This window comes from Ciona intestinalis, unplaced genomic scaffold, assembly GCF_000224145.3.
Source record: "Ciona intestinalis unplaced genomic scaffold, KH HT000048.1, whole genome shotgun sequence".
NCBI classification, from domain to species: Eukaryota; Metazoa; Chordata; class Ascidiacea; order Phlebobranchia; family Cionidae; genus Ciona; species Ciona intestinalis.
This window is the reverse complement of record NW_004190370.1, coordinates 1-27,591: the sequence shown is the minus strand read 5'-3', so window position 1 is coordinate 27,591 and position 27,591 is coordinate 1. Positions and strand designations below refer to the sequence as shown.

At 37.8% G+C, this 27,591-nt stretch overlaps 5 protein-coding genes across 8 annotated transcripts in view; 2 read left to right on the top strand and 3 right to left on the bottom strand.

Moving 5' to 3' along the window:
• Positions 1–3,255, bottom strand: part of LOC100178072 (coiled-coil and C2 domain-containing protein 1-like) — a 13,671-nt gene extending 10,416 nt beyond the window's left edge. For all 3 annotated transcript variants that reach the window (XM_026838005.1, XM_026838006.1, XM_026838007.1), the window contains exons 1-6: positions 3,130–3,255; positions 2,795–2,909; positions 2,613–2,716; positions 1,712–1,897; positions 921–1,358; positions 540–624 (exon numbers count right to left, since the gene is read on the bottom strand). In XM_026838005.1, coding sequence (XP_026693806.1) covers positions 540–624; positions 921–1,358; positions 1,712–1,897; positions 2,613–2,716; positions 2,795–2,909; positions 3,130–3,171 — 970 coding nt within the window. In that variant the 5' untranslated portion in view covers positions 3,172–3,255. The remainder of the gene's footprint in view (positions 1–539; positions 625–920; positions 1,359–1,711; positions 1,898–2,612; positions 2,717–2,794; positions 2,910–3,129) is intronic.
• Positions 3,256–3,857: 602 nt separating this feature from the next.
• LOC104265386 (tumor susceptibility gene 101 protein-like) lies at positions 3,858–7,523 on the top strand. Of its 2 annotated transcripts, XM_026838009.1 has the most exons (2): positions 3,858–4,280; positions 6,024–7,520. In XM_026838009.1, the coding sequence occupies exons 1-2, from the start codon at positions 3,932–3,934 to the stop codon at positions 6,917–6,919; spliced, it is 1,245 nt and encodes a 414-aa protein (XP_026693810.1). In that variant the 5' UTR covers positions 3,858–3,931; the 3' UTR covers positions 6,920–7,520. The 2 variants fall into 2 exon arrangements, with proteins under 2 accessions (XP_026693810.1, XP_002127340.1); XM_002127304.5 differs by lacking the exon at positions 3,858–4,280 and having other exon boundaries at positions 4,320–7,523.
• LOC100187276 (telomerase reverse transcriptase-like) lies at positions 7,412–17,441 on the bottom strand. Its single transcript, XM_009859112.3, is given in 18 exon segments — positions 7,412–7,915; positions 8,434–8,544; positions 8,810–8,993; positions 9,614–9,777; positions 10,232–10,318; positions 10,759–10,856; positions 11,163–11,241; positions 11,614–11,734; positions 12,030–12,125; positions 12,698–12,731; positions 13,629–13,702; positions 14,195–14,359; positions 14,697–14,895; positions 15,135–15,249; positions 15,716–15,902; positions 16,288–17,088; positions 17,360–17,386; positions 17,388–17,441. Coding segments are annotated over 18 exon segments (2,718 nt in total). The 3' UTR covers positions 7,412–7,793.
• A 241-nt stretch (positions 17,442–17,682) lies between these two features.
• LOC100187164 (serine hydroxymethyltransferase, cytosolic) lies at positions 17,683–22,757 on the top strand. Its single transcript, XM_002127197.5, has 9 exons — positions 17,683–17,968; positions 18,344–18,489; positions 18,831–18,961; positions 19,323–19,438; positions 19,759–19,902; positions 20,323–20,533; positions 20,878–20,985; positions 21,347–21,528; positions 21,893–22,757. The coding sequence occupies exons 1-9, from the start codon at positions 17,742–17,744 to the stop codon at positions 22,065–22,067; spliced, it is 1,440 nt and encodes a 479-aa protein (XP_002127233.1). The 5' UTR covers positions 17,683–17,741; the 3' UTR covers positions 22,068–22,757.
• A 685-nt stretch (positions 22,758–23,442) lies between these two features.
• LOC100182300 (ankyrin repeat domain-containing protein 55-like) lies at positions 23,443–27,585 on the bottom strand. Its single transcript, XM_026838003.1, has 6 exons — positions 27,518–27,585; positions 26,779–26,901; positions 26,221–26,436; positions 25,691–25,870; positions 25,010–25,319; positions 23,443–24,794 (listed from the first exon to the last, which is right to left on the bottom strand). Exons 1-6 carry the CDS (start codon positions 27,527–27,529, stop codon positions 24,244–24,246), a joined length of 1,392 nt encoding a protein of 463 aa, XP_026693804.1. The 5' UTR covers positions 27,530–27,585; the 3' UTR covers positions 23,443–24,243.
• Between the last annotated feature and the right edge of the window lie 6 nt (positions 27,586–27,591).

Genomic DNA, 27,591 nt, shown 5'->3' with positions numbered 1-27,591 from the left:
CAACCTCATTGATTAATGTGCTGAATGCAATATACTTTGCTTCTGCTTGTTTGTATAGACACCCAACAGCAGGGTAAAATCTGGGGTGACATTGTTAAAATACAGTTACACTCATAGTTGTCAAACATAGGCAACCTCATTGATTAATGTGGTGAATGCAATATACTTTGGCTCTGCTTGTTTGTATAGACACCCAACAGCAGGGTAAAATCTGGGGTGACATTGTTAAAATACAGTTACACTCATAGTTGTCAAACATAGGCAACCTCATTGATTAATGTGGTGAATGCAATATACTTTGGCTCTACTTGTTTGTATAGACACCTAACAGCAGGGTAAAATCTGTTTTAGGTGTAAAACCGTGCTAAAAGATATGTCAGCTCTGTTTCAAAGATTAGAGTAAAATAAAATGCCATCCCCAGGCAGCTTTAACTGGATCCCTTTGACACTACTAGTAAATAAACATTATTAACAACCATTTTCCAATGCCTTGTATACACAAGTACACAAGATTAAGAAACTGTTGTCACTATGCTTACCTGATGATGTTGTATTTGCAGCTGGGAAACTACCATGGTTGACTTGTTTACCAGCTTTAGCAGCTTCTATCTCAGCATCACATAGCTGATATGGGATGCAAAAATTAAAATTAAGCATTGGGAAAGAAAACAACGTGAAGCGTTGCTTTGTTTTCAATTTTCGCTACCGTAATTGAAAGAGTCAAGACACATTTAAAAATTATTTTTATTTTATTATCATTTAGGAGTATGAAACACCATTGTTATCTAAGACACAACTTTCCTTTCAAACATTTAGGTTTCAAAAACTAAACCAAATTCAGTAATGTATAAAATTTAAAATATTAATATATATCACTACAATATATATATATATATATTATTTTTTATTAAAGTTTTCACCTTAAGCAGCCTCAGGTATTTGATTGCAGTTTCTTTATCTCCTTCATGCTTAGCTTTGAGGGCAGTTGTTTTGTATTCGTGCTTCCTGGTTTCAAGGAAATTGACAGAGTCTGTGTTCATTTTAGATTCAGTGGTATTTTCTGGGGGTGGGGTCACTTTAGGGGGTGGAGTTACTTTAGGGGTGATTGGAGAAGGTGTTGGTAGGGGTGGGGCTGGCCTTATAACCTTCGTAGGGGTAATCGGGGGTTGTGTAGGGGTTTGTGGGGGAGATATATCAATAAGGGGTGACTGTTGTTGAGGTTGGGGTGTGGGGTCACTTGAAGGGGGTTGCCCTGTAGCTACCACAGGGGGTATGTCATCCTCTTTAATTGGCTTTCCCGCTTTCGCTGATCGAATCAAACCATCGAGTGTTTTGGAACCTCGTTGTAACCTTCGTACCTGGGGGTATAGGGGGATGTAAGGGCCAAGGGGTATGGGGGGACATTTAATCTATAAGGTTCCATACAAGGGTTTACATAGGTATTTTATTATATTTCTAAAAAGGTATTGTATGATACTCCTATGCCAAGATGTGTGTTGACATGTCTCCCAAACTTTTTAAACAGGGGTGATATCATGTTACAGCACCCGAGTTTAATGTGAACAAGCTTTCACCCTGCTGTTAGTCGTTATTCGGCAAACCAATAAGTTATCAGTTTTACAAGGATGTACCTTAGCAGGGTGATAATGATGACTATTCCCTACCAACTTTATCAGCCTAAACATTTGAAATTACAAAAACTTATCCCTACCTTAGCAGATTCCCCTTTACTTTGTGCATTCTTGACAGCCAGCTCGTACATTGATTTTCTTGACTTTAATTGCTCCAATACACCTCCAGGTTGTGAAGGTTGGGGGCTCGGGGATCGATTCCCACCCTGGGTAGCTCCAGGGTGGAGGAGAGAGGGCTCTTCTTCTATCAAGTCGTTTAGTTCTGACTGTAATTAAAAGTAAAATATAAAGCTTGGCTTTTGTGACTTAAATATTTCATATTACTAAATAATTCCTATGTATATTTAGAATATTGCAACTTGCAGAAAACATTTACAGAGCAAAAGGAAAACACATGGCCTTTATCAACTGTAGATCATATCGCTTTATATTCTTTGAAAATGGGTTGTAAACTACTGCTGCAGTGAGGAAAATTAAACAACCATAGAATGAATTCTTTGTTTTTTTTGTAAATAATATTGGTTTTACTGTAATACCAACAAGCAGGCATACATAAAATGTGTAACTACAGGTAAAAGTGTTTAAAATGCAGGAATAGTTTGTAGTTTGTACCGAGTGGCGCAGCCAGGGGGGGTATAGGGGGTACAACTACAACCAAACAAATAATTTTGGATTTTGACCAAAACAAGAGGACACAAAACTTGTTACCATAAGCAAAAAGAGGGTATTGTCCCAAGGGGGGGTGGGGTAACTTTATAAGTTACCATGAATGTAACTTATAAAGGTTGCCGCCTATTTTTACAACCATAATATTACCATGAATTTATTTAGCTTTTCTTGATATCTAAAAATGTGTTGTAAACCACTGCACAGAGGACAAAAAAATGGAAAACAGGAAACAAAAACTAAGACACACAAAGTGAGTAACCAGAGTTTCCAGGGGTGCAGGGATAGTTGGGCATAACTCCAGTCATAAATTACCATGAATTCATTTTCATCGGCAGCATTTATATCGTCGTCCATTTCATCGTCATCGTCTTTCATTGAAGCTTCCACTTGCGCATCAATGATTGACCAATCTAATACTGAAGTTGGAAAAATATGGTTTTATTAAAGGATAATTTGAACAAAAAAACCCAACCCCATCAACAATATCAACTTACATTTTGGAGCTGGCTTCTTTGCCTTTTTACTCGGCCCCGCACCTCCCCCCATCACAGCTGCAAGTTCGGCCTCAAAGTCGGCGCTGTCGTCGTCTGAATCGCCTCCGTATCCCATCTGGTGTGTATATGGATGTATGTAACTTGTTTATCCTTGTATGGTGGGGTAATAACAGTCGTTATAACAGGGGTGTTCTGTTTCATACACCTCGTGCCTGCTTACGAGTTACCAGTTACGTAACTTTGTGTGTGATTTTTTTGATTTTTCAATGTATGACTGACAGTTTTGTATTGTTATTCAAATTAATAAAATAGAGGCATATTATTTATATTCTTACCATATTCATGAGGTTATTCCTGTCTTTTTTGTTGCGTGACATCTTGCCTGGCTGTTGCACTTACAACATTAACTTAACATATATATATATATATACTACTATAGTACTATTACATAGAAATTATCTGTATGAGAAAATCAGTTGTATTAAATATAGTAGCTCATACATTAATTTAACAATGTCACCCCATCTTTTACCCTGCTGTTAGGTGTCTATACAAACAAGCAGAGCCAAAGTATATTGCATTCACCACATTAATCAATGAGGTTCCCTATGCCCTAAAACAGAACATTTAAACAATGCATGGAAACAATGTGTGGCTTTTCTATAAAGTAACTTCCTCGTCCTGTTTACTTTCCTTGAGGTGCTTGGCAATAATTTGCAGCATGCTAGTTTTACTTCCGCATAAGTTTAATTTAGACAAGCCAGTTGTTATATGAAGCACTGTATCTGAAACCCAGGTAATATAGTATGAAGTATCTACAAGTGTAGAAGATATTTAAAAGAACCTACAAGTAAAAAGTGAGAGGTGAAATTATTGCGGTGTCAAGTTTTATTTTATTCTCTGTGGGTGAGGTCACACAGCAATGCCATGGGATCCAGGGCTTAGACCAGGATTTTCCCATTACCCAAAGCCCTTTAAAGTGTATATATATATATAACAATAAAGTATAATTATACATGTGACATGTGTTACTATACTTTTAGTTAAACAAAATGGAAAAATGCTTTTAAATCAAGTTATTTCGAATTACAGATGCTTTGATTTTTAAGGGTAAAATTTAAGAAACCAAATTGCAAAATGGCCGTTAAGTATGATTTCCACCTCGATTCAAAAATGAGAGGCAAGTACACAAATATGAAAGAAGCAAAGAACGATATACTGCACCTATTGAAGGTGTTCAGGCATTTAAAGCCAACCATGGATAAGTATTATTACAGTAATGGAACTGTGAAGGAACTCATTAGTGTCTCTGGTACAATACCTGTCAATTACAAAGGCACAACATATAATATTCCCATAGCAATATGGCTCCAAGAATCCCACCCCCAACTACCACCACTGTGTTTTGTTAAACCAACAAGTAACATGCAGGTGAAACAAGGTAAACACGTAGATGCAAACGGTCGTGTGTATTTGCCGTATTTAAATGAATGGAAACCACAAACTCACACACTTGAAGGGCTGGTTGAGATTCTACAAGTCATATTTTCACAAGAGCCACCGTTATGCAGCAAACCAGTCACCCGTACATTGATCAATATCGCGTCACAGCCGTGTTTTTCACATTCTGCCCCTAATTCACCAAAACGCGAAAACTGCAATCAATCGTCAACCGAACAATTAATAGACCTTTGGGCCTCCTTCCCTTTGGAGCCTTATTATACCACATGCGCAACCACTGACGACAGACCAATATTTGGGCAACAAGCAAAACAACAAGACACACCTTTAGTTGCATCAAACTCTATTAAACAACAAGCGTGCAGTAACATGCTTTTGTTGAAGCAAAACGAAACAGAAAAGAGGAAAATACCATCGGAATTTAAAGTAGGCCAAGAGAGCATAGACAAAATAATCCAGAAATTTCAAAATGAAATAAAGGAGGTGGGAACTGACATATTTAGTATGGGACCAGATGCAGATGAATGTTCTGTGAATGAAAACTCAACAGAAGAAGAGAATTTAGGAGAGAACAAAAACAAGAAGAAAAAGGCAAAATATTCGGAAGATGCTCTTCTGGGACTGGAAACTGAATTGCAGACGATTAAAGAAAGCCAAAAAGATATGAAAATACAATTATTAGAACTGACGGTTAAAATTGAAAAACTACAATGCGAAATTACGACCGTGAAACTGAAAATGTTGTAAAAAATCAAGAACGATAATAATACAACGAAATTTTATACACTAACATAAATAAGAATATGTTAAGTTATATTTTATAATCTAGTGTGACTTACAATTTTATGTTTTCCCGTTTTATCTTCTTAATTTGTTTTAACTGGCACAGTAACTATTTTGTAAATAAAAAACAAATAGTCATGATTTACCCAAAGTACTTCTAAAAAACAGCTGGCATTTTTGATTACGAATTTGGTCCCGCATTGTTTAATAGCTTAAAGAAACCATATTTCTGTACAGTCGTATTCTTTTTATTTAAAAAATTAAAATATTTGTAGAATTTGTTATTTACCGTGTTTTAAATTTATACAGAATTTGTTTAACGTTGTATTATTTCGCGACAAGTATAACGCAATGTATAGTTACCGCGCATTTCCACACCCATGATAGCATAAGTCATAAGAGTTTGTGTTTTGTTCGTAAGTATAAACCTTTTTTTTATACTTGTTAATTAACTGCTTGTAGCAAGTCAGTAACATAAAACAACAACTATAAATAACTATACTTATGTGAATTTCTGAATTATTGTATATCATGTACATATTCGTATTCGGTTTAATAATTTAGTTGTTTCTTTTAGAAATATCTTTTATTTAAAAAAAACTGAACATACACAAGTAACTAACAATGTCTAGAATGTCCCAGCAACAATACAGTGCGTACCTCAAGTCACAGATGCAAGGCAAGTACACACAGCTGGATTTGGCCAAAAAAGATGCTTTGAGTTTGATGCACCATTATAAAGATTTGCAGCCGAAAATGGACCGGTTTATCTACAATGACGGCTCCACGAAAAACCTCATGAGTTTATGTGGTACAATACCTGTCAATTACAAAGGCACAACATATAATATTCCCATAGCAATATGGCTCCAAGAATCCCACCCCCAACTACCACCACTGTGTTTTGTTAAACCAACAAGTAACATGCAGGTGAAACAAGGTAAACACGTAGATGCAAACGGTCGTGTGTATTTGCCCTATTTAAACGAATGGACACCGCACCGCCACACCCTTATTGGTCTCACCCAAGTCTTGGTTGCTATGTTTGGTGAAGAGCCGCCAGTATTTGCTAAACCAAGTGGGCCACCACAAAGACCCCCGCAACCATACCCTGCACAAAACCGAACCCCTTACCCAACCCCCGGGTACACGGCTCAAGGCCCTCCCACTACAAACTACCAACCAAATGTAATGTCCCCGTACCCCCCTGCAATGCCATCACAACAACCCACACCTTACCCTGCCACCAACACCCCAGGATACCCCGGCTACCCCCCGCAGCCAGGCTACCCACCTGTCAATACCTCTCCTTACCCCCCACAACCCCACCAGCCCGTAGTACAACCTATGCAGCAGAAAGATCAAAGCTTAGACGAGAACATGATAAAGGCGTCGCTACGATCTGCGGCAAACGACCGGCTAAAACTAAGACTAAAAGAAACTCTCTCGCAAGCTGAAGCCGAAAACTCACAGCTTAAACAAGTGGGTTCTGAACTGAAAGGAGGCCAAGAGAGGCTTCAAACGATTATCAAGAAGCTACAGCTTGAAATAGATGAAGCGGACGCCAATATTATAATGTTGGAGCAGAAAAACGAAGAAGCAAAGCAAGAAATCGAACTAACTGAGAAAAAACAAGACGATCTTGATGTGGATGACATAGTGATGGCAACGACACCGGTATATCGACAGATTGTGACTTCATTCGCTGAGGAGCAAGCACTTGAAGACACAATATACTATCTAGGGGAAGCACTACGTAAGGACGTGCTTGATGTCGATACATTTCTCAAACACGTACGTTCGTTGTCGCGCCAACAGTTTATGTTGCGCGCTGTTATCCAAAAAGCTCGTAAATCGGCGGGACTTGCAAATATATATTAGATGCATGATGGTATGGAATTATATGGTGCAGGGTATGCAGGCTCACCCTGGAAATTTAGGGCTTGAAGCAAGTCCACAACCCATTGAATTTCCAAAATATGAAATAATTTTCCGTAAAATATTCTTTAAAATACAGATTTTTTACAGTTACAACATTTATTGTCGCAACTCCCTGAAATTTATAAAATCCACACTGCTACATAAGCGCAACTAATAGCTTTTGTGAGACAATAATTGAAAGTCGATTCAGTTAAATAAATTAAATGTATATTAGTTGCTTGCGGGGCATATTCAGGGCAGTCTGGGCCCCTTTTTGTGAATAATAAGTCACAAAATATCTATCATTGCCTTGCATCTGGCTTTCACACGGCGCAAAAAAAAATTTTTTAAATACTGTTGGAGCCACTTTGTAAATTCCTAGATGCACCTTAATTGCTTTATGTCATTAGTAAACACCCCGCTCTGCTTAAATAATATTATGTTTCGATTAGGCCATGTTTGCATTGATGTATTGTTTGTGATTAAAGTGATGTTTGTAGTATAGTTAACAATGTTATGCCTTGTGCATGGTGTATAAGAACACTTTATTATTCGTGAAACATTTTCAAGGTTTGGTTTTTGTTCAAGTTATTATAAAGACAGAACTGTTGCATACTATTTGCCTGTGTTTCATAAACATTGGTGCCATGCTCCCAATGAAAGTAAAGGAGGCAGGAATAGTTCTGGGGTTGGTCTGCTTTCATGACTACGCTATAGTCGGACCAATAACCACAAATAAAAACCACTATACCAGAGAAGGCCTGCCCACCCTGCCACCCCAGGTTTGGCGCCTACGGAGCCCGTGATAGATTGAATTATAATGCAGGGCTTTGTTTTATGACCCACAGTTTACTTTACGATAATGAACCGGGAACATTCCAACTGCCCTTTGTAGATAAGGACGAACATTGTCCCATTCCCCAACCTCACATAATTGGTGGACACACTGGTTGATGCCTGTGGATGTTGTTTATAGATTATGGTTTTATATTGTGCGAAAACTGAATAAATGTAACTTGTTCATCCTCACGAGGTGGGGATTGACGGTCGTTATAATACGAGTGTTCTGTTTCATAAACCTCGTGCCTGCTTACGAGTTACCACATATGTAACTTGTTGATCCTCGCGAGGCGGGCATTGACGGTCGTTATAAACTTATAATACGAGTGTTCTGTTTCATAAACCTCGTGCCTGCTTACGAGTTACCACATATGTAACTCGTTGATCCTCGCGAGGCGGGCATTGACGGTCGTTATAAACTTATAATACGGGTGTTCTGTTTCATACACTAGTTTACAAGTTACCACATATTTAACTGATTGTTTTTCTGTATGAGTGACAATTTGTACAACCCATTAGTGACCACCAAGTTCTATGGCAAAGCTGTCCCATCATGCGAGGATAAATAAGTTATATTCATTCAACGCTTAGTTATATAAATAGTTTCAACGCAAACTACTTTATTCTGTGCTCACCCGTTTGTAGAACGGGCAAGGCAGCTTTATGATTAGAATGTTGTTTCATTTTAGTTTTGAAAGCTTTGTAGAACAACCATCTGACTAATGGTCTTGTGAGAAAGTGTTTACCTGAAGAATGATCCTGTTAGGTGCATTCAATATGGATTTTCTTTTCAAAACAAGCATAACAACACATACGTATGATGTAATTTTCATTTCAAACATTAAAAATTAAAATCATCTTCACTAAAAAAAATATTTTATTTTTCAATATTTGTATAGGCCTATTCTTTATAAGATAGAAGAGGCAATAAACTCTATGCAACAAAACTAAAGTCACAAGCATTTACTACCTTACAATAACACAGTTATTTACTTAACAAACTTTATTTACTTTTAAAAACCCTCTGAATTCTCGCTAATACTGCATTCGCCACCTGTTTAATATTGCTTCTAAAATGCCATGGATTCCCAATCAACCATGGTTGGCCCTCATGCACTTGATGAGCAACCATCTGTATTGAACCCAGCATGGCAAGTTCATACAGATTCCGATATATTCTCATTTTACCGTTTATCTGAATGAATCAAATAGTTGGATTTTGTTGATTTATAAAATCAAAGTTAAAGATTCCTTATGTAAAGGAAGGTGAATTAAATGAAGAACTGTAACCAGTAAGATACTGTACATATGATACCTTGACTTAGTGGTTAGGTGCTTGTATGAAACCAAACGGTTAGGGGTTGAGTTCTCAATTCTGATAAGTGTATCAGTATGTGTCCTTGGTCAAGACACTTAATGCACATTACTTCAACCCGGTGGCCACTAATGGGTTGTAGCCTGGGTGTTGCAATGATAGGATAATGTAATGTACACAACTGCACATAATCAATTCTATATAGGTGAGGCTCAGCAAGGCATGTCATAAGACCTGGTGTTTGGTCTAGAGTTGGTCCATTACCCCAACATTGTAAATGAACATTCTATTCTATATGGGTAAGGCCCTACAACGTGGCATGCCATGGGACTTGAGATTTAGGCTCAAGTTGTATTTATCTTGAACTTTAAATGAAACTTAGGGCATACCAAAATAAGACTCCCATTAAAAACAGTTAAGCCCAGAGTTGGCCTATTACCCCAAATACACAATATAGCCACCTTTAAGCTACAGAATATCTTTGTTTAAAACAAGTTCACCTGTGGATCAAAACATATCTCAGTGACACGACGAGTTAAATTCCTCCGGATTTGTTGGAAATAATTATAAGTTCCTGGCGATTGTACGGATATAAAATCCCTGATGCGTTTTGTGGATTGGTAGGCAGATAAATCAACTGAAACACCCCCAAAGTTGTGCGTTCCTGGAATGTAAATGTAATAAATGGAATAATAACTTTATATTGTCTTGTTGTAACAAACCTAATTCCTATTACTATTCTATAAATATCATGATACTTTTCCTGGAATTAAAAACTGTATACAAGGCCAAAAGTCTTAACAATTTTTGTTTGAATCTCATGCCTAATGAAGCGCCACCTTGTAGGACCTTACCCATGTAGAATAAACTAAAATACAGGGCTTTCCAAACTGGGGGTATAAGAAACTCCATGGGTTGCTATGGTTGGAGAGTATGCCTAGTTTCACACAAAGTACTTCATGTATTGGTCTAAAATATAAAGGACCATAGTTGGACAATTACTCCACATTCATGCGGGGATATAAAATATTCATTTTCTTGCACAAAACTTTTATTTTATATTTGTGTAATAAGATCCAATATACCTAAACTTTATTCGCCAAACCAAGCTAGCCAACCTGTTTGTTTCAGTTGTTTCCTCCCCATGTTTAAACAGGCAGGGAATAAATATCCAAACCATGGAAAAGTATCTTGCTCTTGTAGGTCTGTGGGGTGTCGTGCGGGGGTAACTTTGGTTTAAAACAAGTTTTTAACAAGCTAAGGTTTAACTGTGTTTATCTCTTCGAATACGATAGCGAAGATTAAATTTATAAAAACAACGAAAAGAAAGGAATTAGCAGCAAAACAACAGTCGTTAAAACGCACTATGGGTAAAAACTACTTTAATAAAAGTGTTAAATAAAAGCGTGATTAGTAAACCCAACATGAAATAAAATCATATTAAGGTGTGGTTATTCTCACAACGCAACAACAGTTGAATAACACGGGTGTTCTGTTTCATACATCTAAGAGTTACCACATATATAACTTATTTATCCAAACATGGCTGGAAAACGACAGTTGTTAACACGGGTGTTCTGTTTCATACACTTCATGCCCGCTTATGAGTTACCACGTGTGTAACTTGTTTATCCTCTTCCATTACCTTCCAATTGCTGAGAACAATATGAGGCAAAGTTGGTGCAAGTTTTCTTGGTGTTTACGATGAATCCATATTCCTTGAAATCATCGCTGTGCATCAACCTGTATAGAGTGTTACATCATATAAGCATTGCTAAAATAATTGTTATGAATTCTGTCCCTGTTATAGTTCTCATAAAATTGGACAATTCAGAACGGCAATTTACATATGTGGTAACTCATAAGCGGGCACGAGGTGTACGAAACAGAACACCCGTTTAATAACGACTGCCATTGCCCTGCCATGCAAGGATAAAGTAGTCTGGTTGTTGGGGTAATGGGCCAAATCTTGCCTAAGTCACCCAAATAAAAGGGTAGGAATTCTAAAATAGAGAATTTTTTAATGAGTTTAAAATATAATATTCTTACTTAAGAAATGCAATGGCTTTATCTCTGCTTGTTGTAACAAATAGATAGTCGTCCACGTACCTGAGTATTAGGTGAGGTTCTGTAAGATGTAAATTAATATTTGGTAAATATTTGCAACATCAACTGTAAATTCGTGTTTTTAGCAGCGACTTTATTTATTAAACCCTTTACTCAAGCATTTTTTATTCACTGTTGTTTAATATGAATTTTAGTATTGTAATTAAGCGATAGTTTAAAAAATATTTTGTAGTAGCATTGATCCTGTGTGTGTATGCGAAACGCCCCTTTTCATTTGCCTTCTTCTTCCGTTCTCTTTCGTGTTTCGCGTGTGTTCAAAACTGAATCATTACAATATATACAACGAGCAATAAGTTAAAAAAAGTTTTAAAATTTTTTTTATTTAAAACACATTAATTCGACACTTTTTTTATTGCTTACAAACAAAACTTGCCGTTATCAATTGGACCCAGTGCGTTTATTAAATGTTGTTGTTCCATATGTCCGTAGAAAATGTCGCAAAGTAAGTTGGATAATTCCCAACCTTGCGGTATTCCATGCAGTTTCACAAATTTCTACAAATATTAAAAATCAAAATATTAAACGAATTCTACAAATTTTGAAAACAGATGGAACTGGGATGAAGTAACATAACATAATTAGTTCATCTCTTTGAAAATGATAACGAAGATCAATGCACTAAAACAACGAAGAAAAGGAAATCAACAGCAAAACGACAGCCAATAAAACACGCTATGGGTAAAAAGTGTGACGTGCGTTTGTACCAAGTCTGACACCAACATGAAAACCAAAAGCAAATTAATTGAAAAGTGGATGAATATTAAATAGCAGAATCAATACATCCTTTACCTTAGATAGGACAGATAACGTTACTTTGTTGAGAAAATACTTCAAAGTGGTGAGAATACAGTGAGTGCAGTGCTTCACTTTGCAATTTAGCTTGCCCTGTAAAGAGATATTGGTGTAAATGTAAAATAACATGTTAAAAATAGAAAGCAAAAGCTGTATAGTTGTGTAAAGCATATTTTAGAACAGCCTGTCAGTGCAGATTTCTTTTAAACATGGCAGCTAAACCCAACACAAACTTGAATGAATAACTGATAAATTAGACGACCCATTAGCGACCACTAGGTTGGAGCAATTGCTTTTAAGTGTCTTGCCCAAGGACACATACGTCCACAATGGTAGCAGCGATGAGCCTTGAACCTGTTTTCCTGGTCGCCCCCACCACTGTGCCATATATGGCAGCAGATAAACATGCTACTCAACCCATCATACAGTTAACATGATGTTGTGTTCTTGGGTTTGTATTGAGACGCCAAATTGTAGAATGAAAACTAAGGCGAGCACACACGTATATATAGCTAAGGCATGCAATGCTACACAAATAATAAACCACGCTGACTGCGGCACATTGCGCAAGTCATGTGACTAAGGCATGCCATTGCCTTTCTGTCGTGGGTGTGCTCGGAGGCGTGTCCATAACACATGGGATAATACAACACAAGATATCTCACCTTTGTAGCCGAAGTTAAATCAACTTCACCACTCCTGTATAACATAAAGGTCAATCATGATTGAATTATCAGTTTAGACATAAATTCTTAAGTAAATAAAGTTAGGAATCTCTTAAACAATATCCGGTCCATGAACCAGCACTCATATTATTGGGGAATTCTTGTTGCATCATAACAGAATGCACCAAGTGCTACTAAACACATAGATTCTGTTTTGACACTGTTGTGCACATTCTATTCTATATGGGTGAGGTCCCACAGTGAGGCACGCCATGGGACCTGGGATTTAGACTAGAGTTGGTCCATTACCCAAACATTGTATATGCACATTCTATTCTATATAGGTGAGGTCCCACAGTGAGGCACTCCATGGGACCTGGGATTTAGACTAGAGTTGGTCCATTACCCAAACATTGTATGCACATTCTATTCTATATGGGTGAGGTCCCACAGTGAGGCACTCCATGGGACCTGGGATTTAGACTAGAGTTGGTCCATTACCCAAACATTGTATGCACATTCTATTCTATATGGGTGAGGTCCTACAGTGAGGCACGCCATGGGACCTGGGATTTAGACTAGAGTTGGTCCATTACCCAAACATTGTATGCACATTCTATTCTATATGTGTGAGGCCCTACAGTGAGGCACGCCATGGGTCCTGGGCCAGAGTTGGCCCATACATTACAGTTATAACTTATAAATAGATTAGATATTAATTTAAGAATCCTACTTTACCTGTCAAGCAAACTTTCAACCCTGTATAAGCTTAACAACTGGTATGCTGTCCAAACATGTGTATGCACATTCTATTCTATATGTGTGAGGCCCTACAGTGAGGCACGCCATGGGTCCTGGGCCAGAGTTGGCCCATACATTACAGTTATAACTTATAAATAGATTAGATATTAATTTAAGAATCCTACTTTACCTGTCAAGCAAACTTTCAACAATCTGTATAAGCTTAACAACTGGTATGCTGTCAAAACATCGGTGAATATCCATCTAAGAATTTAAAAGTAAGATGAAATATATTTGCACAACAACAACAACAAAAACATGTTAAATATTGAAGTTGCCAGACATATTACAAATGTTTTTTTCTAAAAGCTCTTGGGGAATTTCGTCAAAATAAAAGTTTAATGTTAATTAATTAAATAGTTTATTAAATTATACTGTTTGTAGGGTGTAATCGTCACGCACTTTATCGTACTTCTGTTTTAACCATAGGCGTTCAACCGATACACATGATACTACTATTAAGCGATGACAGAATCCCAATTTTTTTTTGATTTGGCAAAAAATCGCGTTTTTACAGTTTTGGTACAAACAGATGATATCGGTATGAAGCGTTGGGGTAGAATCGCAAACTTTTGGCTTTGGAAAAAAATTGCAATTTTATAAGTTTTGTTACAATCACTTGGTGAGTGTTGGTACAATCACATGACCGAACAGACTTTCATTTAAAAATAACTCATTATAAACATTAAACTTGACCTTCACAAAGAATAATTTTTTTCGTCCAGGTATCCCAGCCAATGAAAGAACAAATTGTTTCCACCCATTGTAAATATGAGCACGATGTTGTGTGGCAAACCCGGTGGCTTGGGGGACTTTACTACAAACCAATTTCAACACAGAAGCAATTACTTCGAATGGGACCTGCATGAACGTACGTATGTTACCTAATTTATTTTCGCATGGCTGGAAAACAGTCGTTATTACACGGATGTTCAAACACCTCATGTCAGCTTACGAGTTACCAAGTATATGTATGTTACTTTGTGGGTATTATTTTGTTTTTTTTTCATATTTTTATATGTGGCTAACAACATGGACAACTCATTAGTGACCAATGGGTCGGAGCAATTGCCGTAAAGTGTCTTATCCAAAAACAAATACATCTACAATAGTAGCAGCGACGAGCCTTGAATCCTGGTTAGACAGCAGTACTAACCACTGAGCTACGAACCAGACAGTTTATCCCACCTTTACCCACCATGTCAGCCATCTTGTCGGCGTTCCTCAACCTCATGATCGGTCGCAACCCGTTAACTTTGGGACAAAACCTCACGGAGAAATATGGACGTTTGGTATCATCTGCAATGGGTGGAACGGCCCAGCGGTTTTGCTTTAACAGCAACGCAACCCCGTACGCAACTATCTCCGCCCACATTTTCTTGTGGTAGAAGAACAATCTGAAAAATTAGTACTAATTAAGTCCTTTTGAACAAATGAATAATTGTAACTTGTTTATCCTCGGGTAGTGAGGCCACCATAACACGTGTGTTCTGTTTTATACACCTCGTGCCTCACAATTAAGACAAACAATACTGACCACTGGGTTGGAGCAATTCCTGTTAAGCGTCTTGCCCAAAGACACATTTGCTTATTAGTTTAGATCAATAAAAAAATCTGCAAATGTATCAACTATTACCTGTTTTTGAAGTTGCTGTTTTCTGTTATATAGAAGGAACCGCTTAAAACAACAAATATATATTCTTCAATCATCCATTGGAAAAATCTTAACAGATTATAACTTGTGTCGTTGCCTATATATTGAATACACTTGGGTAGATTAAAGCAAACCCGTTACTGTAAAAATGAATGTTTACCTTATTTAATTAAGTAATAACTTGTAAGCAGGCACAAGGCGTATAAAACAGAACACCCATGTTATAATGACTGTCATTGCCCCACCATGCGAGGATAAATAAGTTGCATTATTCAAATTTAATATAAATAAACTAAATACTGAGTTGTCCAAATTGTAAGCCATATCAAATAAAAATCATTCACAAAGTTGAAAAGTATGGTAACTCGTAAGCACACGAGGATAAAAAATGGTGCCAATATTACGCGTCCGACTGCGATGCGGTGTCATGACACTGGTCTTTCAGGGTATTGGGGTAATGGGCCAAATAAAAATCCCAGGTCCTTGACAAAGACCTCACCCATAAAGAATAAAATAAAATAAACCAACAAATATTCTAAATAATGTTCTAAACACACACCCACCCATGAGCCAAGGTAAGTCACCCACCACCATACCCCTGGTAAAGTCAGCAACCGTTACTTTATCAAACCGACGGCAGGAAAGAAACCTTTCCAGGTTTTTAAGGAAAACTGAACGGTTGTGTTTTGTTCCCCAAATTAAATGAATGGGAAACGTTTTCTTTATGGCTGATCGTAGAAATAAGAAAACCTGGAAAAAATATTCAGAAATAGAAATACTTTTCTTTTCGTTGTATTTCCCATCTTCTTGTAACTTGTATAAATTATAGGATATAAACCTGGTCTATTTTTATATTTTGTAAATATTAACTTGGACGGCCCATTAGTGGCCACTAGGTTGGAGCAATTGCCCTTAATACCCACTTTTATGTGCGTAAGTACTCGCAAAAACAAAGTTAACACGGATCGCTATTCGTATTAACTTTTTACCATGCAAAAAGGGTAATAGTGTCTTGCCAAAGGACACATACACCCACAATGGTAGCAGCTTCAAGAATTGAACCCATTTCCTCTGGTCTAGAGGTGAGGGCTCAAACCACTACACTGGGAATATGAATAAAATAAATAAATCGAACCTGATGAGTTGGTGTGTAATGTTGTAACATCTTCGAAATATGTTCTGTGAGTTCTTTCGTAGATAATTCCATCAGAAGATTTAAATTCTTCTTTGCAAAAGATCTTTCAAATGGAGAAATAAACTTAGTGTAATAACTAAGGCAGCTGAATAGTTTCCGGTTGTCTGTCTTCTTTAATATATTGTAACAAAGTGGGATGCATTTTCGTAGACGTCTTGGCAAGTTTGGTTTCTGTTTGCGTTTTGCTTTCAACTTTTGGGTTGGTTTACTATCTGATACACTTTCTATGAAGGGTTGTGAAGCACCGCACTCATGGGAAGGATTCTCTAACTTGATTGTGTGCGCCATGCTAAAAACTTGAGCAAAACTTGAAGAGAAAATACTTTTAGCAGGAGAAGAATCATTTTTGGCTGGAACTTTCTGATTTGCCTGCTTAACCATCGGTATTGCATCAGTTTGTTTTAGTTTAGATCCATCAAACTCAGTTGCAAGTTCAGTTTTTAAAGTAGCAGCATCCGTACCATCAATTACACATCTTTTTTTAGACACAGGTCCCTGTATTCCTCCATCTGTTTCCCTGGCTCTTTTTTTTTCATTTTCATTTTCCATATTTTGGTCTTTAAAAATATGTCGGACCAAATCTCTTGACGCAGTTTTGCTTTTTGATAATTTCATAAGAATGTGACTGGTGGGAAAAATGTCTTGATTGTTTTTGTCATTGAATGAAACTTTTGAATAGAAGATTTTATGTAGAGGCAAAACCGATTGCAGCTTGCTGCTTGGGTGTTCCATTGGTTGGATCTAAGAAAAAAATGCATTGTTGCATTTTTATTTATACAACACAAAATAACATTAATTTTGTAAGGGCAAAACATAACACCCGTGTTATAACGACTGTCGTTGCACTGCCACGATCGGATGAACAGGTTACATTCATTTATTTATTCACTTTAGGAAAAGTATAAAATAAAGGCCCATACCTAAAACATAAACAATAATATCACGCTTCTAACTTAATATAGTATACTCAATAAATTAGTAGATACTAGATAGTAACTCTATTAAAACTCACCAACTTTTCGATGTCCTCATATTTTGCTACTTGTAAATTTCGCGGGAAAGTTTGTTTTGATTTTCCAGTCGACTGGTTTCATAGTAACAGTGATTACCAAACTAAAATCTAGCCTTTTAAATACTTTATATACACCTTATAATTCCAATTTCATCGTGTAAATACGGTTTTTAAAGTATACATTATGTCTAATTAGAGTGTAAAAACTTTATTTTACTCTTTCAACGTAAATGATAGATTTAAATACGGATTTGTATTACACTAGAAAACGCTACGAAAAAGGGAAAAAGATACGCGCTTATAAAAAGGCTTGCGCCGATAAGTTTGCCTCAGTCGTTAGATATCTGCGTATGCGGTATCTGTGTCGTATTGGTTTAAAAACATGTCTTGTGGAGATACAAAACCGACCGAAACTAAGGAGTCTGCATGGTTGGAGCAACCGCTTGAAGAAAATGATCCTGAAATCTACAGAATTATCAGAAATGAGAAAGAACGGCAGAGAGATGGACTTGAATTAATAGCGTCGGAGAATTTTACCAGTGGGGCAGTTTTGGAAGCTTTAGGGTCCTGCTTGAATAATAAATACTCGGAAGGATATCCAGGCGTAAGGTAAGAATACGGTTATGATTTATGGAATAGTTTTTGTTAAAATTATATCAACCACGGCGAATACATAACGAACTTATGTAAATGTGTATGTCTGGCGCTGTGGTTACTGGTTAGCGCGCCTGCTTCTAGCCCAGCTGCCCAGAGGTTATGGGTTCAAGGCACGACGCTGCTACCATTGTGGGCGTATGTGTCATTGGGCAAGACACTTAACGGCGATTGCTCCAACTCAGTGGTCACTAATGGGTTTTCTAAATTGTCAGACATACATAAAAACAATCACCTACAAAGTTACGTACAAGGTAACTGGTTAGTTGTTTATTTAAGTAGAAACTACCCTTAATGTTAATCTTGCATAAATAGTAAAACATGTTCCAGATATTATGGAGGAACAGAAAACATTGATGAACTGGAGCGACTTTGCCAGAAAAGAGCTTTGGAAGTTTTCAAACTCAACCCTGAAGAATGGGGTGTTAATGTACAGCCCTACTCAGGCTCACCAGCAAACTTTGCTGTTTTAACAGGTTTGTAAGAAAGTGTGTTATATAACATGCTTGTATGTTTAAGTTGCCACGCGGTGGCATAGTGGTTAGCGCACCTGCCTGTGGCCCAGAGGTTATGGGTTCAAGGCTCGACGGTGCTACCATTGTGGGCGTTTGTGTCCTTGGGGAAGACACTTAACGGCAATTGCTCCAACCCAGTGTTCACTAATGGGTTGTCCAAATTATCAGCCATGCATAAAAAAAATAAAAATAATCACCCTCAAAGTAATATACATGGTAACTCGTAAGCTCGCACAAGGTGTTTAACATGTGTGACTTTTTTTAGTACTATACATTGAATAATCTTTGTATCTTCCCCCCAGCCATTGTTGAGCCCCACGGTCGTATAATGGGGTTGGACCTCCCCGATGGCGGCCATCTTACTCATGGCTTCATGACCGAGAAGAAGAAAATATCAGCGACCTCCATTTTCTTTGAGTCGATGCCATATAAGGTAAGTTATGTGGATGGTGAGGTGATTGTAAATTAATTTTGTTTTCATGGCAGGGCAACAACAGTTGTTATAACACGGGTGTTCGGTTTCATACATCTCGTGCTCGCTTACCAGTTACTACGTATCTAACTTTGTTGGCATCTTACCAACTTAGTGGTGGGTTTTCCTAACTCTTAGCCATACAAAAAAACAGTCACCCACCAAGTTACATCTGGGGTAATTTATAAGCGGGTACGAGGTTTATGAAACAGAACACTTTGTGTTATAACAGCAGTCGTGGCTCCACATGAAAAAAATAAGTTACATTCAGTTGCATTTCTTTGGATTTTGCTTGAATTAAATTGTTCCCTCACTTTTCCAGGTGAATCCTGCAACAGGACTTATAGATTACGATCAACTGGAACAAAATGCAAAACTTTTCAAACCGAAAGTGATTATTGCTGGCATGAGTTGTTACTCGCGTGTCATTGATTATGAGTGAGTGTTTCCTTTTGTTGAAAGCTGTTTCTTTCTGAAACTGCTGTGCCAGCATTTCTTTACCAACAACAACATATAAACATGTCGGTTAATTAAATGTTAAAACAAGGAATATATTAGTGTATGTACCAATGTATGTGTATTATGTGGGTCTTCTATTCTATATGGGTGAGGTCCTACAGCGAGGCAAGCCATGGGAACTGGGATTTTCCAGGGTTTGCTCATTACCCAAATAAAGGCCAAAGTTGGCTTATTTCCGTTACCCCCGTTATAGGGTCATACAAATTTTTAATCTAAAGACTCTCTCATTTACCTTTCAGGCGAATACGCAAGATAGCTGATGCCAACAAAGCACTTGTGATGGCTGACATGGCTCATGTTAGCGGTTTAGTAGCAACTGGTGTAATCCCTTCACCATTTGAACATTGCCAGATAGTTACCAGCACGACACACAAGACGCTAAGGTAAATACCATGGGTGGGTTTCCATGAGAATGTTGAAAATTTCGCACCAAAGGTTTTGAAATTATTTTTTTGTGATGGACCTTAAAAAGGTTAATAACTTTACTGGTAAGCAGTAGCTTGTCTAGGGCTGTGACTTGTTGTTTAGGCGCTGGTATTGTAACCGAAGGATACCGGGGTCAAAGCTTGATACTGGTACTTATATTATTCTTTGGGCAAGACACTAAATGGACATTACTCCAAAGTGGTCACTAATAGGTTGTAGCACCTTAGGTGTTGGGGTATTGGACAAACTCTAGCCCACATCCCAGGTCCCATGGCGTGCCACACTGTAGATCCTCCGTCCTTACCAATATAGAACTAAATATAAAAAGATATATGTAGCAGACTTTCCTTATTAACTTCCATAATTTCATCCTCCAGGGGTCCACGCGCTGGTATAATCTTCTACAGGCGTGGTGTCAAAGTACCCGCCACCGATGGCAAACCTGCGGAGATGTACAACTTTGAAAAGCCGATAAATGAAGCTGTTTTCCCCGGCTTACAGGGTGGCCCCCATAACCATGCGATTGCTGGTGTGGCCGTGTGTCTGTTGCAAGCAAAATCCCCCATGTTTATCGAATATCAGAAGAACGTAAGTTAAATATTAATATTGGTTTGTTGGAGGGCTGCCTGTGATTGGTTGATTCTGTAGGAGTGTTCAGTTGTGGAAGATAATGTTGTTGTGGGCAAGAGATGCTGGCATAGCAGTTTAAAACGCCTTGCAATAAAACTCGTTATGAATAAAAGTAACTTGTTATTCCTCGAGTAGGAAGTTGTTATAACACTGGTGTTCTGTTTCATACACCTCGTACCTGGATTATGTATGTCTGACATTTTGGACATCGGTGATCACTGGGTTGGAGCAATTGCCCTAAAGTGTCTTGCCCAAAGATCTTACGCTCTATACATTGGTTTTAAACATCGACTTCTACACAGGTGGTAAGCAATGCACAAACATTGGGGAAAGTCCTCATGGACAAAGGATATGATGTGGTGACTGGTGGAACAGATACGCATCTTATACTGGTTAACCTTAAAAGCAAGGTAAATATATTGTGGTATTTATATCGGCTGTTATGTTTTTATTGAATAACATGGGTGTGCAACAGTTTCATACACCTCTTGCCCGCGAACAAGTTACCATGTTTGTAACTTATTTATCCTCGCAGGGTGACAACAGTCGTTATAACACAGGTGTTCTGTTTCATACACCTATTGCCAGATTTCAGGTTACCACATATGTAACTTTGTGGATGATTTTTTTTATGTATGGCTGATAATTTAGACAACCCATTAGTGACCACTGGGTTGGAGAAATTGCTGTAATTGTCTTGCCCAAGAACACATACAACCACAATAATTTTGAAATTATTCCTACTTTTTATAACACACCCACTTTCAACAGGGTACAGATGGTAACAGGGCAGACAAAGTGTTAGAAGCCATTGGTGTTGCTTGCAATAAGAACACTTGCCCAGGTGATAAAGCAGCATTGCGTCCAAGTGGGTTGAGACTTGGTTCACCAGCTCTCACTTCAAGGGGGTTGAATGGGAAAGATTTTGAGAAGGTTGCGGATTTCATTGACAGGTTTGTGTACTGAGTAATGGTAGATATGAATGTAACTTAATTATTCTGTGTGGCGAAGCAGCTACAGTTATTATAAAACGGGTGTTCTGTTTCATACACCTCATGCCCGCTTACGAGTGACCACGTATGTAACTTACTCATCCTCGCATGGCGGGACAACTACAGTTGTTATAACACGGGTGTTCTGTTTCATACACCTCGTGCCCGATTACGAATTACTACTTATTTAACATTCATTTATCTGAATAACAATAATACCTAAAAATATTCATTTAATCTCCAAGGGATGCCAGGAGACATGAGACATAAGCCAGGGTTGGTCAATAACTTTATAAAAAATCCTAACATAACCTTAAACTTCTAGGGGGGTGCAACTGACTGTGGAGATTCAAAACAGTCTTGAACCCAAAGCTACATTCAAGGATTTCAGAGTGAAGTTATATAACGATGATGTCATAATAGGAAAGGTTAAAGCATTGAAGGAAGAAGTTACAATGTTCGCACGTACATTTCCAATACCTGGCCTTAAATATACTTAAACACTTGAATGCAATATACTAACAAAGTGCTTTAGGTGCATTGTAGTGTATGTAGCAGTTAATAATAACAACGGTACCTATTTTATGCAACATATTTGTATGGCAGTTTGACTGGATCAAAAATTGTATGGCTTTAATATTACTTTTTGTAAAATTCGTTTTTAAATTTACCCCCCACAAAAAGTGCTATTACTTAGTTTGTACCTTAGGCACCAAACTTAATAAATACAGGGGAGCCAGGGAGCTGTTTTCCCCGGCCTACGTATATATTTCTGTGAAACAAATCTAAATTATTGGTTGTAATGTTTACTGATTAATGCAGTGCGGAAATTATATGGTTGGCCTGCCACCCCAGGTTTGGCACCTATGGTTTATATATTGCGTTACTGATACTACCTTTATCTTTCGGATCAAGACAACTCCTGTAATGCTTTTGAAGTAATTTGTTTCTGCTGCTATGTTAACTCTGTTGTACACCTATGGTTCGTACGTAAAACTAGTTTTCAAATGTAGGTTATTACAAAACAGTAATATTACGTTACCTGTTTGATCAAGGTATATAAAACTCTATTGTTTTTGAAGTAATTTGTTTCTGCTGCTTTAATGCTGTTATAACTTGATGCATTCCACTGATTTGTGTAATTGCTGACGTTTTGTTGCCTTGAATAAATAAAGGGTTTTAATAATAAGGTTCTATAGCTTGGTTTCTTAACCAGGGTGTGGAGGATATCATACGCTATGATGTGATTTACAAAAAACTAGGGGTGTGATAATTGTTCCTAGGGTGTGTGGGGAAGCTGGATCAAAAGGTTGTTAGGTTTACTCTATATAAGCAATTCTAAAAGAGGGGGGCGAGAATCGGTCTGTGATTTGCGTAGTAACTAGTAAGCCGGCACGAGGTGTATGAATACACGTGTTATAACAACTAACGTTTTCCGGTAACGTGAGGATAAAGTAAGTTACATGCACTATGCAGCAAAAAAAATATTAGGAATCATTGTTTTGCAGCAAAAAAAATATTAGGAATCATTGTTCTACAGTGTTGAGGTGTAGGTAAACATATCAGAATTTATTCTTTAGCTATTTAAATACAGTATCTAAGGTCAAATAATTGAAACAACCAAAAGAATGGGATAAACGGAAAAAAGTCTTTTAAACCTGCTATGGGTAAAAAATGGGCCAAAGATTGGGTTATGAACAATTGAAAGCAGAGTAAAATAATTACAGCCTTATACCTTTTAGAGTAGTAGCCACTCTAGGTATTGCGTAATACAGCTTCAACATTCAAGTGGAGAGAAAGCAGATACAATACACATGATATATTGGTGCTGTATGAAAGTAATGTGCGCTGTTCTACAGTGCAACTGGTTTTGTGTCTAAAGAGGAAAAACTGCATCGTCAATCAGAGATAAAAAAATTACCTGTGTAACTTGCGTTTCCCCAACTTAGTGGTCACTAATGGATTATGTAACCAATATATTAGAAATATATATATAAAAATACACTGGTTTCTGCTGCTTTAAAACAAAGTATTGCATGTTTGTGATTTACTAAAAAAGCAAAATAAACAGAAGTCAATATCGATCACAGTTTAGCATACTACTGCACAGTTTGCAATATTTGAAAAGAAAAAGTAACAAAGGTACATTATAACGAAGGTTTTAATTTTGTGCCTATGTTGGGGTAATGGGCAACTCTGGGCTAAATTCAAGGTCCCATACCATGCCACATTGTAGGATCTCACCCATATAGAATAAAATGTGCATATACAATTTTGGGGTAATGGGCCAACTCTGGCCTAAATCCCAGGTCCCATGGCATGCCTCACTGTAGGACCTCACCCATATAGAATAGAAAGGGTTCACAAATTGAATTTCATTTGAATTTTGCCTCAAATCAACACTACATTTACTACACACTTGCGCTAACTGCTGGGGGATCATTAGTGGACGGATAAAAAGCTTAAGTTGTACAACAATTGTGCTCAAAGTCGCATTTTAAACTTTGCACATATTTTGGAGGTAAGATGACCCATGTTTTCATTCTCTTTTATCATCCCATTTAGCAGTAAACAAAAAATATTTACAGAATTATAACCCCTTATTCTCACATTTAAGAAATGTGGGAAAGCATGTGCTAATGGTGTCTATCTTACCCCACAGTACTATATACAAGCTCATGCTTTCAACTGTGCAGTTTGTTGGTTGTTCATCCCAAATACACGATCTTCAGTCGTCTCGGAAATATCAGACAAAGTTTTGTCCAACCCACGAGCTAAAATCGACTTTTTCTTCGACAGAATCCCAGTTTTAACCGGTTCTTTCTGCACCGATGCTTCACTAGGATCAGGCCTGCTATCTTGGGCAATGCTTACTCTTGGTTTTACGTCAATTTTTCCGCTACCACTGCTACTATTAGATGAATCGCTGGACATGCTTATACTTTTTCGTGAAACCGCTTTGGAAAGCCTTCTATTCCGAACCTTGGACTCTTTCTGCGCTTCCTTTAAAAAGTTTATTCTTTCGTTTCCTTCCCCAGATATTCGTGCTATCGTTTTACGTCTTGTTACTTGCGGGAAATCTTGATTTTTCAGTGAATCTCGACGCTGCTTTCGTTTCCCATCCAATCCTCCCTGGAAGGCGAATGCGTCGTAACTTTCGGCACGAACTTTGGCGTTCCCGATCCTGGGCATGCAACTTTTACGTCGGTTGATTGGGTTAGTTTCCTCTGTAAAAAAACATGAATATCTGTTTGAAATTTGCCATGCTTGGGAAACAACAGTCGTTATAACTCAGGTGTTCTGTTTCATACACCTCGTGCCAATTAGTCAATCACCATGTATGTAACTTTGTGGGTTAAGTGCTCATACTACTGACGCCCACAATGGTAGCAGCTTCAAGCCTCAAGTCCATCACAGGCCATGCAACAACCCACCCACCCACCTCCACTATCTTCCTCAACAGGGGGTGTTGGTGTTTTATCCTGAGTATTATAACCAAGAGCTTCGTCAACACTTTGTGTAACTGGATTCGCAGCAAGCCTGTATGATGGAGTCACTTGCTCTCGAAGAACGTCTAAATAATCGGGAAGAAGGCTCCTCCAGGATTTTCCATTGGGAAAGCTGATTTCTGTGTCCGGAAGAGAGTTTTCCTTGTTTTCTGACATCTTCTTCTTCCCACGCTCCGAGGACTGGGCTCTCCTTTTATTTTGTCGTTGTTTTCTCGATGCGGGCAAGGCTGTTCCTCTTCTAAACTGATTTTTAAAGAAAAAATTTTACATAAAATTTTTCCTCCAACTATATAGAGCACCGTTAGCCTGTCATTGTTAAATATTTGCAACCCATTGTAAATTTCACTAACGACCATGCTTTTAACCAATGCTGCAACCCAGTGGTCACTAATGGGTCTAAAGTAAGAAACAAAACACCTATGTGCTGTGTCCCGCAATGCAAGAGCCAAGGAAAAACAAGTTACTTTTATTTATTTAAACTATAAATTATCCGATACACAAAATATACAACACCAAGCCAGGGTAAACAAGTTACATTCACAGTCACACACATTTAGAGAAACAATTATTTAATCATATATTTGTGTAAGATCAACCACATACCATGTACTTACTTTTGAAACAAAATCTACGTCAGGCGATCGTTTAAACTGATGAATGTTGAAACTTGGTCGCGATCGATGGATCCTCGTGCCCTCCAGGACATCCATTATCGCATCTTTCCTCATCAGGTCCGGAGAATCCACGAACTGACGCTCTCGCATCCACGGCCGAGTAAGAATCACATCAGGAGTCTGTGATTGCGAATTTATTCTCGATATTTTATAATATCTTGTTGTAAAACATGAAAGAAATTATCTTATTGGGTGTTGGAAGAATTACGGAGCAACGACAGTTGGGTAACTGTAACTCATGCCCGCTTCCGAGTTGCCACGTATATTCTTGTGGCTATGGGGTAAGATTGTCTATTTAAAAATAAAATATCCCATTTTTACTAATCAATAGGTGTCTTGACTAAGAATAAATACACAATGGTAGCATCATAGATACTTCAACAGAAGACCTGTGTTATAACGACTGTCCATGCCCCGTTGTGCGGTGCTAAATAAGTTACATTTGTTCATTTATAACACCATTTACTTACTTTTGATACAAAGTCTACATTCGGCGTTCTCTTAAACAGTTTGTAGCAATCGGTAGAATGTTTCAGCAATGCAAGACCCGCTGGAGTTTGACCGATTTTGTTGCGAACATTGATGGATAAGCTGTGCCGTAAGGTGGCGTTTAGGATCGATGAGCAGATGCTGAGGTTGCCAACCAAAGCAGCGTAGTGTAAGGGCGTGTTTCCGAGGGCGTCGGCCTGTATAATGTGAGAATGAATAACGGTTAATGAAGCTCGCATGGCGGGGCAACAACAGTCGTTATAACACGGGTGTTCTGTTTCATACACCTATGCCCGCTTACGAGTTACCACGTATGTAACTTTGGGATTGATTGATTTTATTTATGACTGATAATTTGGACAACCCATTAGTGATCACTGGGTTGGAGCAATTGCTGCTAAGGGTCCTGCCCAAAGACACATACGACCACAAAGGTAGCAGCGTCAAGCCTCGGAACAGTAACCCTCTGATTCAGACAAGCGTTCTATCGACGTATTAACGTCGTACATAGATCGCCTTCATCAATATTACAGCGTTACCTGGTTCAGGTCGAAGTCGACAGCTTTAAGGAACAGTTCGCAGATATTAACCCTCTTAAATAAAACACTGAACGTTAAGGGGCTTCTACCGGCTTTGTCAACAGTGCCAACTTTTGCGTTTGCCTGAAAGTAAAACAACTTTAAATATACCTTATTTAAAACAAATACAAGGATTAAAAAGATATAATTCCGTTTAATTTGTATTAATAGATGAATGAATGAATAAAACTTATTTATTCTTTTGTTGCGGCGACGACAGTCATTATAACACTGGTATTCTGTTTCATACATCTCGTGCACGCTTACGAGTTACCATACGTGGTAACTTGTAAGCTGGCACAAGGTGTATAAAACAGAACATCCGCGTTATAACGACTGTTGTTGTCCCACCACAAAAAAATAAGCAAATCACATTTAGTACGATTTTTCGACCAGTCAATTCAAATGCATGCTGTGTTTACAATTAAGATCTCTGCTATTATATATTAGAAGAAGTAAATAAAATATTTCATGTTATAATAGGGTAGGGGAAGATAGGACACCTTTAGCACATAATATCCAAATATCCTGATCGCGCTTAAACAATTAACAACGGTTTATGTAAGTCGTGAGGACACGGTTTTATAATTCTTTAAATGTTCTTTGTTTACTATCAAATGGGACGAGGAAATAGAATGAAAAGGTGTCCCATCTTCCCCTACTCTACTATATATCATATTATACATTAACAACGACCAACCTGTAGCAGCATACGCGCAACCCCAATCGCCCATGTTTCGTCGTCTTCCAAACAACAAATGGTAAGAGTGTTCG